At 46.9% G+C, this 10,353-nt stretch overlaps 1 protein-coding gene across 2 annotated transcripts; it reads right to left on the bottom strand.

The window, feature by feature from the left end:
• Nucleotides 1-242: 242 nt before the first annotated feature.
• Nucleotides 243-10,143, bottom strand: KCNA1 (potassium voltage-gated channel subfamily A member 1). 2 transcript variants are annotated; one of them, XM_079303793.1, is made up of 2 exons: nt 9,417-10,143; nt 243-8,654 (listed from the first exon to the last, which is right to left on the bottom strand). In XM_079303793.1, the coding sequence occupies exon 2, from the start codon at nt 8,221-8,223 to the stop codon at nt 6,748-6,750; it is 1,476 nt and encodes a 491-aa protein (XP_079159919.1). In that variant the 5' UTR covers nt 8,224-8,654; nt 9,417-10,143; the 3' UTR covers nt 243-6,747. The 2 variants fall into 2 exon arrangements, with proteins under 2 accessions (XP_079159919.1, XP_079159920.1); XM_079303794.1 differs by having other exon boundaries at nt 243-8,372; nt 9,417-10,068.
• Nucleotides 10,144-10,353: the final 210 nt, after the last annotated feature.

The following is a 10,353-nucleotide window of genomic DNA, read 5'->3' as shown; positions in this document are numbered from 1 at the left end:
GGGCTAGATCCAAAAGCCTAAAGAAGCCAAACCTTTGGATTAATTGCACTGTAAAGCTTGAGCTGACATTTACAAGCCTCTCAAAGCCCACAGCCACATTTCCCACTCATTACATTGCCACTTCTTGTACCACTCAGTAGGAAAACCATCAATAAAGCAACCATTCATTTCAGACAGAGCTGGCCAACAGTGACAGCAGAGAAACCAGACTCCAGAAAATAACCAGACAGAATAAACCTGGGTAAGATCCTTAAAAATTATCTTTAATTGATGCCAAGTATGAACAGATGAACGAGTACAGAAGCAGGTAAAACTGCATAGATGAAAACTATGCATTTCAAATCGTTCAAGAACTCATAACATCAGATGTTCTAAAAATGCTAAGTCAAACAATTTCACTACTTGGAAGTAAAATGAGCTGTAATGTGACAATGAAGTACATACTTGACCCAAAGTATAAGCGATTGTAAATGGTGGAAATAAGTACAGCTGTGTCAGCTTAAATGGTTTGTTGCCCTGATGGTGCACTTTCATATGGAGACTAATCAGTTTATATATTTCACATCGGCAATATTTGATCTTTAAAGTCAGAGGTATGTCTGAGAGGCCATTTACAGTTCTATTGACAGCTGTTATTTATTCATTTCAAACCGACATACTGCAAAAAACCCCAATGTTTTACATGGTAAGAAAAGGAAAAAAAAAATTCGTCATAGCAGGTTATAGGTAAGGGTTTGCTGAATTTAGTCATAAAAATATCGTTTTTACTTTTGTACAAAAGTAAAATATACATTTGATCCCAATTACATTATAGAAATGTCACTGAAACAATAACATGGATCAAAGACTGATGCACCTAAAGGAACTGAATGCAGCGTCTTCATTTTATTATAGAAACTAGAAATGGAAGATGATTTTTTTAATATATATAATTTGTAGTGACATTTGCTAGAGCCTGTGAACAGGTGAAATATACAGAATTACATAGATATTAACAGAAACCTTGAGACAAATTTCAGTTAAGACCTCAGTTTCATTTTATTTCCTTTGAAAATATCAAAGCATGCTATGCCTTGACAGCATAAATTGTTGACCTTACCGGTGGCAAGTTCACCTGTACTGAGTGAAACTGTAGAACACCCTGAAGTTTCTTTTTTTTTTTTTTTTTTTTTGCAGATACAAATACTGACACCTTTAAGAATACTTGATAAGCATTTCAGGAAAAAGAAATTCCCTACACCTGATTAAGTAAAGCCAGAACAACAGAAAACAGAAAAAGAAACTCAGCCTGAATTAAGTCCAACCAAAATTGAAGTGTAGGTCCCTGGTTAAAGCATCTCAGAAAAGGAGCCTGTTCCAGACCTGCAGGAGGCAGGTGTGGGACAAACTTTCCCTGCTGTGCAATTGCAAGGACAGCTTTGCAGTTCCTAAATCACACCTTGGAGCTGACTCTGCATCCCTGTGAGTCTGAAATTACTCTGAGGATCACTGGCATCAGACTGCTGGAAGCCGGCAGGATCAGACCATTCCTAGAAAAGCTGCAGTGCCTCCCTCTTCTTCAGGTTAGGGGAAAAGATTAATCCAGAATGGCACCCCTCAAGCAACAGTTATCAAGGTGGTATTTGGAAAGGAATACATTCTCTCCATGTATTGCATAAGTATGCAGAAGATTTTGCTCTAAAATACCTTTTTCTAATAAATTTCAGATGTTCCTGACCTAGTGTTGGTTGTGTTCTGTTCAATAAATGCACATATAAGAAACTGCACTGTTCAAGTGTGGATTATGGAAAAGTGAAACTCGCCCCCACTTCCTTAAAATCTGCAGGTTTTGAGGTTACACTTGGGCTTCAGCTCTCTCACAGTAGAAACCAACTTCCTCTACCTCTGCCTAATGAAAGCCATTGTCCCTTACTAAAGAAAAAACCCTGTCAATACAAGTTGCCACTGCCCCTGCTGCCAGTTTGGGCTGCTGCAGCCTACAGTGAATAACACTCAGTTGGTTTGCTGAGAAGGGTCTGATCTCTGAAATATCTGCCTAGGTAAAAACCACTGCTGCCAACAAGAGGACTTTGCCTGAATTTTGTCCTGTCTCCAGTGCTTCATTCTGTCTCACAAGTGCTTGTCCATATGTCTACCAGCACATCAGGCTAGCACGTGCGCAGTTTTGCTAAGTGGAAATTAATTTCCTTGGGCCACAATTGTTTTCAACTTCCCCAAAGGCAGCAGGGTGGATTATCCTCACAAAGGTGTAAACCAGAAAGGTGTAAACCAGAACTGGCACCACGATCAAGTGTTAGTTTTCCCCTCAGTAAGCCAGGCTGTAGATCTGCAGCACTCGTGTACCAAGAGTTTCGGTGCACAATGGGGTCACTTCCAGTACATCTAATGATTATTTACTACAGGCTTATCTGTCTGAATGGACTTGTGAGGCAGATGAGGTAAACTGCATTAAGCCCCATTGTGTTCGGAATTAAAGCAGCCTTAATTCAATTCAGGTTACTTCCCTTTCAAAAAGAATGACTCCAAATCAGATTAAGGTTGCTTTAATACTGCAACAGAATGTCCATGCTGGGCTTTAAAGCAGTTTAACAGATCTACTTTCAATGCACACCTTTCATTAATTCGGATTGGCTTTCCTGAAGTCCCCAGTGGAGATAAGGCTCAGGAGACCCCATGCAGGGAATGCACGGATGCTGTGAACTCACAGCCTGGCTCACTGCACCCTCATGAAGGTGACTAAATCCATTCCATGGCCTGTGCTGGAGCTGCCACACAGAGGGTTTGAGCTCTCAGCAGTCTTGCAGCAATCCCTCAGTGAAGGAAAAGGGTTCAGAGTCCTTCATTCTCACTCTCACCCTTGCTCCTCTGCCTAGTGCTCCAGAGCTAAGAACGGTAGAACCAGATGGGGAATTCTGGCAGGGATGCCAGCCTATGGGATTCCTGCCTGCTGACTCTCTGCTTCATTCCTGCCTCTGCACTGAAGTGCCTTGCTGCCTTGCCCTTGCCAGGTGAATTCCCTCACCCCTTTCCCTGAGTGGATGAAGGAAAAGCTGCACAGGACCAGCTAAGAAGCACAGAGAGGCAGTGGGTGGTACAGGGGGCTTGGGCAATGACTCCTTCTGCTGGAAAAGCTGATTTCCCCTCATCAGCCTGCCATGTCCTGGGTTGCCTGTCCAGCATAACCTGGCATCGCTTCCAGGAGGTCCCTACCAAAGAAATTCTCTTGACTCTTTCAGAGAAGCATTACACTGGCCATCAGCTCATTCCTAGTCCTCTTCCAGTTACTTAAAAAACCCCTTAGAGTCCACGTGTGGAAAAAAACCAAAAACACAAGGGCAAAAAAAAAAAAAAAAAAAAAAAAAAAAACCAGAAAAAGAAAAAAGAGATATAAACATAAAATAAATAAATAAATAAATTTTTAAAAGGATGCTTGCTGATAAGAACAGGCAGTTTGTTAAGTGCACCTTCAGGCCCACAAAGACATTTCAGCACTCCTGTGTAAAGGGAGTAAGAATCTTGTTTTTGTGGTTTTTGTTTTTGTTTGTGTGTGTGTGTGTGTCAAACTTGTCGAAAATGCATGCTATGCTACATGAGGTTAATTCCTGTACTCCATATGGGTTGAGATCCTTTGCAGTGAGCTATAAATGGACAAAGCAACATTCAGGCTCCCCAAACCACGAGTTCCTATGATCCACCCTGGTCTCCTGACAAAAAACTGCTGCATGCAGCACTTTCCTCTGTGCATAAGCAGAATGATCATCCCTCTGCACACTGAATTAAGGTGTGCACACCCAGCTGGGACAGAAGGAACCCAAGTGAGGCCTCATCTCTCAAATGCATCCTTCTGATCATCGGTCCCATAGCACTGAACTGATTATTGCTGTTTAGTTTAGTCAGGTGGTGGTTTTAAAAGCTGAGTGCAGCATTCAAGTCCATTTTGACAAGTCATATCCTACGATCCAAGAGTTTGGGAAGATCAGGACCACTGGAATTTAACAGGGAGAGGTGTACTATGGGCAAGGGTGTGAGCAGGGGACAGGAAAGAAGCTTTTACAACATCTGCCTAGAGGATGTAATGCCCTGTTCTGTCTGATGCTTTGTACTTCTTGCAGGAGTTGGAGCTCCCTCAGCTCTTGATCTTTCTCATTCATAGAAGTCACACAGTGAGAAATAAAGTCAAGTCTTCCTGGAAACCTGGCAGGTCAAGCTTGTGCGTAACTGCAGAGTTAGGGTTGGTATTTAACTCTAAGTGCCTCAATTTTATTTGATATATACATGTGTCTGCACATGTATGTGACACACACAGGAGCAGACATACATATATATATATATTTATACACATATATACATATATCAGAAAGATGGGGGAGGAAAGGATCTGTACAGCATGAAAGGAGATGTGTTCAACAGCAGTTGGCCACATGCTAAGTGCAGAATGAAGATCCTCAACTTTGTCCATACGAAAAACTAAGATTAGTGCCTACGTTTGTTCAGATCAAAGGTTATTATCTTCCAGGGCCTAGCAGTCAAGGCTGGCATGTTGCAGAAGATACCTTCTCCTAGCATTGCTTCCCTCACCAGGAAATGATGGAAGTAGAGTAAGATCAGGGACCAGGAAGAAGAACATGGCTCAGAGGCTCTGATGGGATCTAAGATCAGACGGGATGGAGCAGACAAGGATGGGAGGGCCCTGTAAAGCCTTTCCCATCTTCCTGCTGGGGATTCTAAGGGAAAGAAGAGCACACTCCTCCAGTCTGGTAGCCTGACTGGGCGATGCCAGGGCTCCTGCTCCTCCTGTGCCCTGCCCTGCAGGGACAAGCTGCCAAAAATCACCTCAGGGAAAGGAAGGGCAGATACAGTCATGGCAGTGATGCCTCTGTGAACAGCCTGGGGGAACCTGAAGCCTTGCATGTACACAACTATGACTTATGTGGCAGAAGCCAATGCAGAGCCCTGCAGCATCTGACTGGCTGGGGAAGGAAAGTATTCCATGGGCACTGGTGGTCTCTGCCCACCTCTTCTGCATCCCTCTCACTCACACTTCACCCTTCTATCCCTAAACCCTTCTGTGCTGTGCCAGCAGAAAGCACAGGACACTCCTGACAGAAAACTGACTCCTTGTCCTTTCCCTTGGTGTCTCTGATCCACCCAGTTCCTGGAGGCACTTTCAGCAATTTTGGGGGGTGTAAGATAAAGGCACTGTGCAACTCTCTCAATCAATCTGCTGAGTCTCTTCAGTGAGTTCTGGGGGGGATATAAAAAAGTCTCAACTGATGACTGCAAAAGAAACCAGCTGCTGCAATTTGGATGCATATAATAGATAAGGTTCATTTACATTCTGAGAATGCACCAAAAAGCATGCATCTGCACCTTTCATCTATAGAGGATACTAGGTTTTTAGGTGTTGCTATACATAACTTGATTTTTTAATTTACCATATAGCTTTCCCTTTAAGGGATAGGATACTTTCCATTCTGACAATACCTGGACAAAAGCCAACACATTTCCCTGAGCAATGCAGGAAAACAATCAAGTTTCTCTAATCAGTTCATTCAGGCCCTCAGTCTATCAAGCGCATTTTTTTTTATTGTTATCATTATTGTTGTTCTTATCATCATTATTATTATTATTATCGAGTTCATGCACTAATTAATTCAAGTTACACTTTAATCAAATAGGCCATAATGCTGAATATTTGAACATGCTTTGATCTCCAAAAGTTATTGTTCCCATTTGACTAACATACGCACTTAAATACAGTACTTTAAATTACTAGTCAACGATTTAATAAATTAAGGAGTGCACTTCTGGTGAATGCAAATCAAAAAGTAAAAGAAAAGAAATGAAAAAAAGAGAGGAGAAAGGACCTATTTTTAGAAGATTCAGTTCAAACGAAAGCTTATCCGCTATTGTCTGAGGTAACGTTTCAAGCATGCGGTCATAAAATAAATAGTATCAAATTCAAACATGCTTATATTAAACTCCATTGTGCTATCTTGCAACACAGGGGCTTAAAGTTTTGTATCCAGTTCCGAACAGGGAGGGGAGGAAAAGTGTGTTTCTATCATCTGCATGTGAGAGAACTTAGCAGCATAGCAGATGTTTTGTCTTCAGTTTTGTTTCTTATTCTCCTTTTAGGATATTTCTTCTACGGACAGCAAAAGAGACCAGGCTTAAGTAGGTTTTTTAAAGATGTGCTGTGTGGATCTGTAGGTTGGAAGGATGGAATCTTTCACAGAGGGGGCGGAAGGAAAATTTGCACTCCTTCATAAACACCACGGCAAATGATCGCCGCGGGTTTTGGCTGATCTTTTTTTACTATTATTATCTGATGCACTTTCTTGCAACTGTGCAGTTTTGCAGAATAGTTTTACTGGAATCCATGCATATGCTTAATAGCTCTAAAAACTGTCTTGCTTAGTTTAAGATAACTTTATAAAAAAAAAAAGGAAAAAAAAGAAGAGATGGGAGAGGAAAAGTTTAGGTCTAGCGTCATAACGGCTTAAAACTAAACTAGTTCAAATGGTTATTCTTTGCCAGGTGGAAAATGGTTTTTTTGAAAATAAACAACATTTTAACTTTCATGGATCCTGGAAGCTTCTTTATCGCAGAGCAAAGATTTGCAATGCAACAATGCATTTACGAGGTAAATAAAGCATTCAAAGACTATCAGTAAAGCATCTACAAAGTGTGACTGTGTCACTAAAGTCTTCAAGCTGTGAGTGGGGATTATGTTTTGTTTTTTGTTTACACATCAGTCAGCAGCTTGCTTTTATTAACGCAGTTTTGGTTGGCTACAGTGCAGTTGCCAGTTCTGAGATTAGCCTCTCTAAAATTGTCTATGCTATTATTCATATCCTCTTCGATTTCCATGTACTCAGATTTGCTGATTGTGGAGGAGCTGCGGCGACTGAGATCACTGTCAGAAGCTAAATTAGGGGAGCTAACGTGAAGTAACTGAGCCTGTTCTTCCCCTTCTGTTTCTCGGTGGTAGAAGTAGTTGAAGTTGGACACGATGACAGGTACAGGCAGGGCAATTGTCAGCACACCAGCGATGGCACACAAGGAGCCTACGATTTTGCCTCCAATTGTCACAGGGTACATGTCACCATAGCCCACAGTGGTCATGGATACCACCGCCCACCAGAAAGCATCAGGGATACTTGTGAAATGAGACTCAGGTTCTTCAGCCTCAGCAAAATATACCGCACTAGAGAACAAAATCACCCCAATGAAGAGGAAGAAGATTAGTAAACCTAGCTCTCTCATACTGGCTTTGAGGGTCTGTCCCAAAATCTGGAGGCCCTTAGAGTGCCGAGAGAGTTTGAAGATTCGAAAGACTCTTACCAGTCTGATGACTCTCAGGATGGCCAAGGAGGTGGCCTGCTCTCCTTTCTGAGTCCCCTCCCTCTCGGCCATCTCGGTGCCCAGCGTGATGAAGTAAGGGATGATGGCCACAATGTCAATGAAGTTCATTATGTTCTTGAAGAAATCAGTCTTGCTAGGACAAGCAAAGAAGCGCACCACCAGCTCAAAGGAGAACCAGATGATGCACAGGGTCTCCACCACAAAGAAGGGATCTGTGAAGATATTGGATTTGTAGACCTGGGTGGTGTTGTCAGTGCGGTGCACCGTGTACTCCTTGTCCTCCTTCAGCTCAGGTAATGTCTCTAGGCAGAAGATGACGATGGAGATGAGGATCACCATGACAGAGACTATGGCAATAACCCTTGCCGGCCCAGAACTCTCTGGGTACTCAAAGAGGAGCCATACTTGGCGCTGGTACTCCCCCTCCGGCAAGGGCCTCTCCTCATCTTTAATGAATCCTTCATCTTCCCGGAACTTCTCCATGGCCTCCTCACCCAGCTCATAAAATTTGATCTCCTCAGAGAACATGTCCAGGGGGACGTTGACGGGCCGGCGCAGCCTTCCCCCAGACTGGTAATAGTAGAGGATGGCGTCGAAGCTGGGCCGGTTGCGGTCGAAGAAGTACTCGTTGCGCAAGGGGTCGAAGTAGCGCATGCGCTTCTTGGGGTTGCCCAGCAGCGTGTTGGGGAACTGGGCTAAGGTCTTGAGCTGCGTCTCGAAGCGCAGCCCCGCGATATTGATCACCACACGCTCGCAGCACTCGTGGTCATCGTGGGCGGCGGGCTGGTAGCTATCCTGGGGGTGGCCAGGTAGCACGGAAGTCTCGTCCATGTTCTCTCCGGCCATCACGGTCATGGTGGCACACGGGAAAGGGGAGCGAGGGACAGGGGAGAAGTGAGGGAAAGGGAGGAGGAGGATGGAGGAGCACAGAGAGACCCAGGGCGGTTCAAGGGTGGGAGGGTTGAGGTGGGACGGGGAGCTTGAGGAAGGGGTGGATGTGGAGCCTAGAGGATGGAAATACCCAAGAGGGGAAAAGAGAGGTGGGATGAAGGGAGAGGCATCAGGGACAACGGGAGGGTGAAGAAAGAGGGAAGAAGTACCTTCAAGGGGGGGGCAGAGGGCAGGTAAGGTGAGGGGTCCTGTCCCCCAAACCGGGAGGCTGAAGGTCTATGGAGTGCACCCCCGGGCTGGGGTTCCCCTCCCCAGCCGAGGTCTCCTTTAGCCTTTAACTCGATCCGTCCACTTTTCTCGCTGGCTCGACCATCGCCGCAGCTGCTGTCACGAAGCTACCACATACACACACACGCACACACACGCACATACACATAAAATAAATAAATAAATATAGAAATAAATATATAAATCACGGGCTGGCTGGGAGGCGAGTCCTTTGCAATGCCAACTCAGCAAATTTCCATCACCTGCCTCTTCCTTCCTCCCCCTCACCCCACCACCGCTGCCACTGCCCTGGTCCTCTCCTATTTCGCTGGGGAGGGAGGGAGGGATGGAAACACTCTGCTTTGAAGGCGTAAAGCTCACTTGCAGGATGGAGGCTGCCAGGGAGGAGAGAAACGAAATAAACCAGCCCCCAAGCCCCTCCACATACACACACACACAGGCGCAATGGATTTGCTTTCACAACAGCAGGAACATCCCGTTCTGCCCACTACGGCAGCACATGCGGAGTTCTACGCGTTCCTATACATCCCCGGACATGCACCAAGGCCTCCGAGGCAGGAAGGTGCCCCGAACTCATCGGGAGGGATTCCCGGGCAACTTCAGCGGGGTCGGCTCCTGCAAGGAGTCTCCCGAGCACCGCGCTCCCCGCTGTGGAGAGTTAGCTGAGCACTGACTTCATCACACCAACTGAGTGGGGGCGGGAGGGGGGGGAATTGGGAGAGGGGCAGCAAAGCATCTCCTCTCCTGCTGTGCAGCAGCTAAAGGTAACTGAGAGAGAGACAGGGGGAGGGAGGTCGACATCCTAACCCAAACCGTCCAAAATCGAGTGTAACAGCGGCAGGGAGAGGGGAAAAGGTTCTTTTCCTTACCTGCTCCGGGCGAGACGCGCCGCTTAGGAGTAGGAGCCAGTGCCGGAATGCGTCAAGTCGCCTTGCAGCAGCATCCAAAAAAACCAAACCAAAACAAAAACCGCAGCGGCAAACTTAACCCTCCTCCTCCTCCTCTCGCGCCCCTCTTTATAACACAGCGATCGCTTTACAGGGCTGCCTGCGAGACACTGAAATATTCATACACTGTCTTAGGCTGCACCAAGGGCGAGTGGGTTTAATTAGTTTCTGCTGAGAACCGCAGTGGGGGGTGGGAGGTGCGCGCCGAAAAGAGTAAAAAGTACCTTTTCCAAAAGGCTCGAGTCAGTCAATAAAATCGAGGAGTCCTAGATAGCTGCTGGCTCTCCAGCTATCTTCCCTTAGGACAGCTGGAAAAGGAGCCGGGCGCTGGGCAGCGGCGGCGGGGGAGATGCCAGAGCGCCGCAGCCCTGCAGCCGCATCCCCGGAGTCGGGCTTGGCTCGTCCCGGCAGGAGCAGCGGCGGAGGCAGGAGGAGGCAGGGGCTGGACGCGTGTGGCAGGAGCGAGAGGGCTGCTGAGCGCATAAGAGCGAGGAGCAAACTCGAGCCATTTCTTGACGCTGCAGTATCAGCAGAAACCTGAGAGCTGTTTGGTGCAGCTCGGGGATCGGGAGGGGGAGCCGGGGGCCGGGGCCGGCGGAGGAGGGAGCGATGCGCGCTGCCCCCGGGCCGGCCGCCCCCGCACGCTGCGCGCCGCGCCCCCGACGCAATGCGGGCGGGATGGGGCTGGGATGGGGCTGCGGCTGCGGCTGCGGGATGGGGATGGGGCTGCGGGTGGGCCAGCGGCAACCCGGACAGGTGCGCCAAGGGACGGCGGGATAGCGCTTCGTCCTCCGCAGCACCTGCGGCGAGCGGGGCCACGCAGCCCGCACTGAATCGGGATCGGACATCCCGCACTGAG

The sequence above is a fragment of the Erithacus rubecula genome (genome assembly GCF_903797595.1).
Source record: "Erithacus rubecula genome assembly, chromosome: 4".
NCBI lineage: Eukaryota > Metazoa > Chordata > Aves > Passeriformes > Muscicapidae > Erithacus > Erithacus rubecula.
The sequence above is the reverse complement of the archived record's forward strand: the minus strand, read 5'-3'. Positions and strand labels throughout refer to the sequence as shown.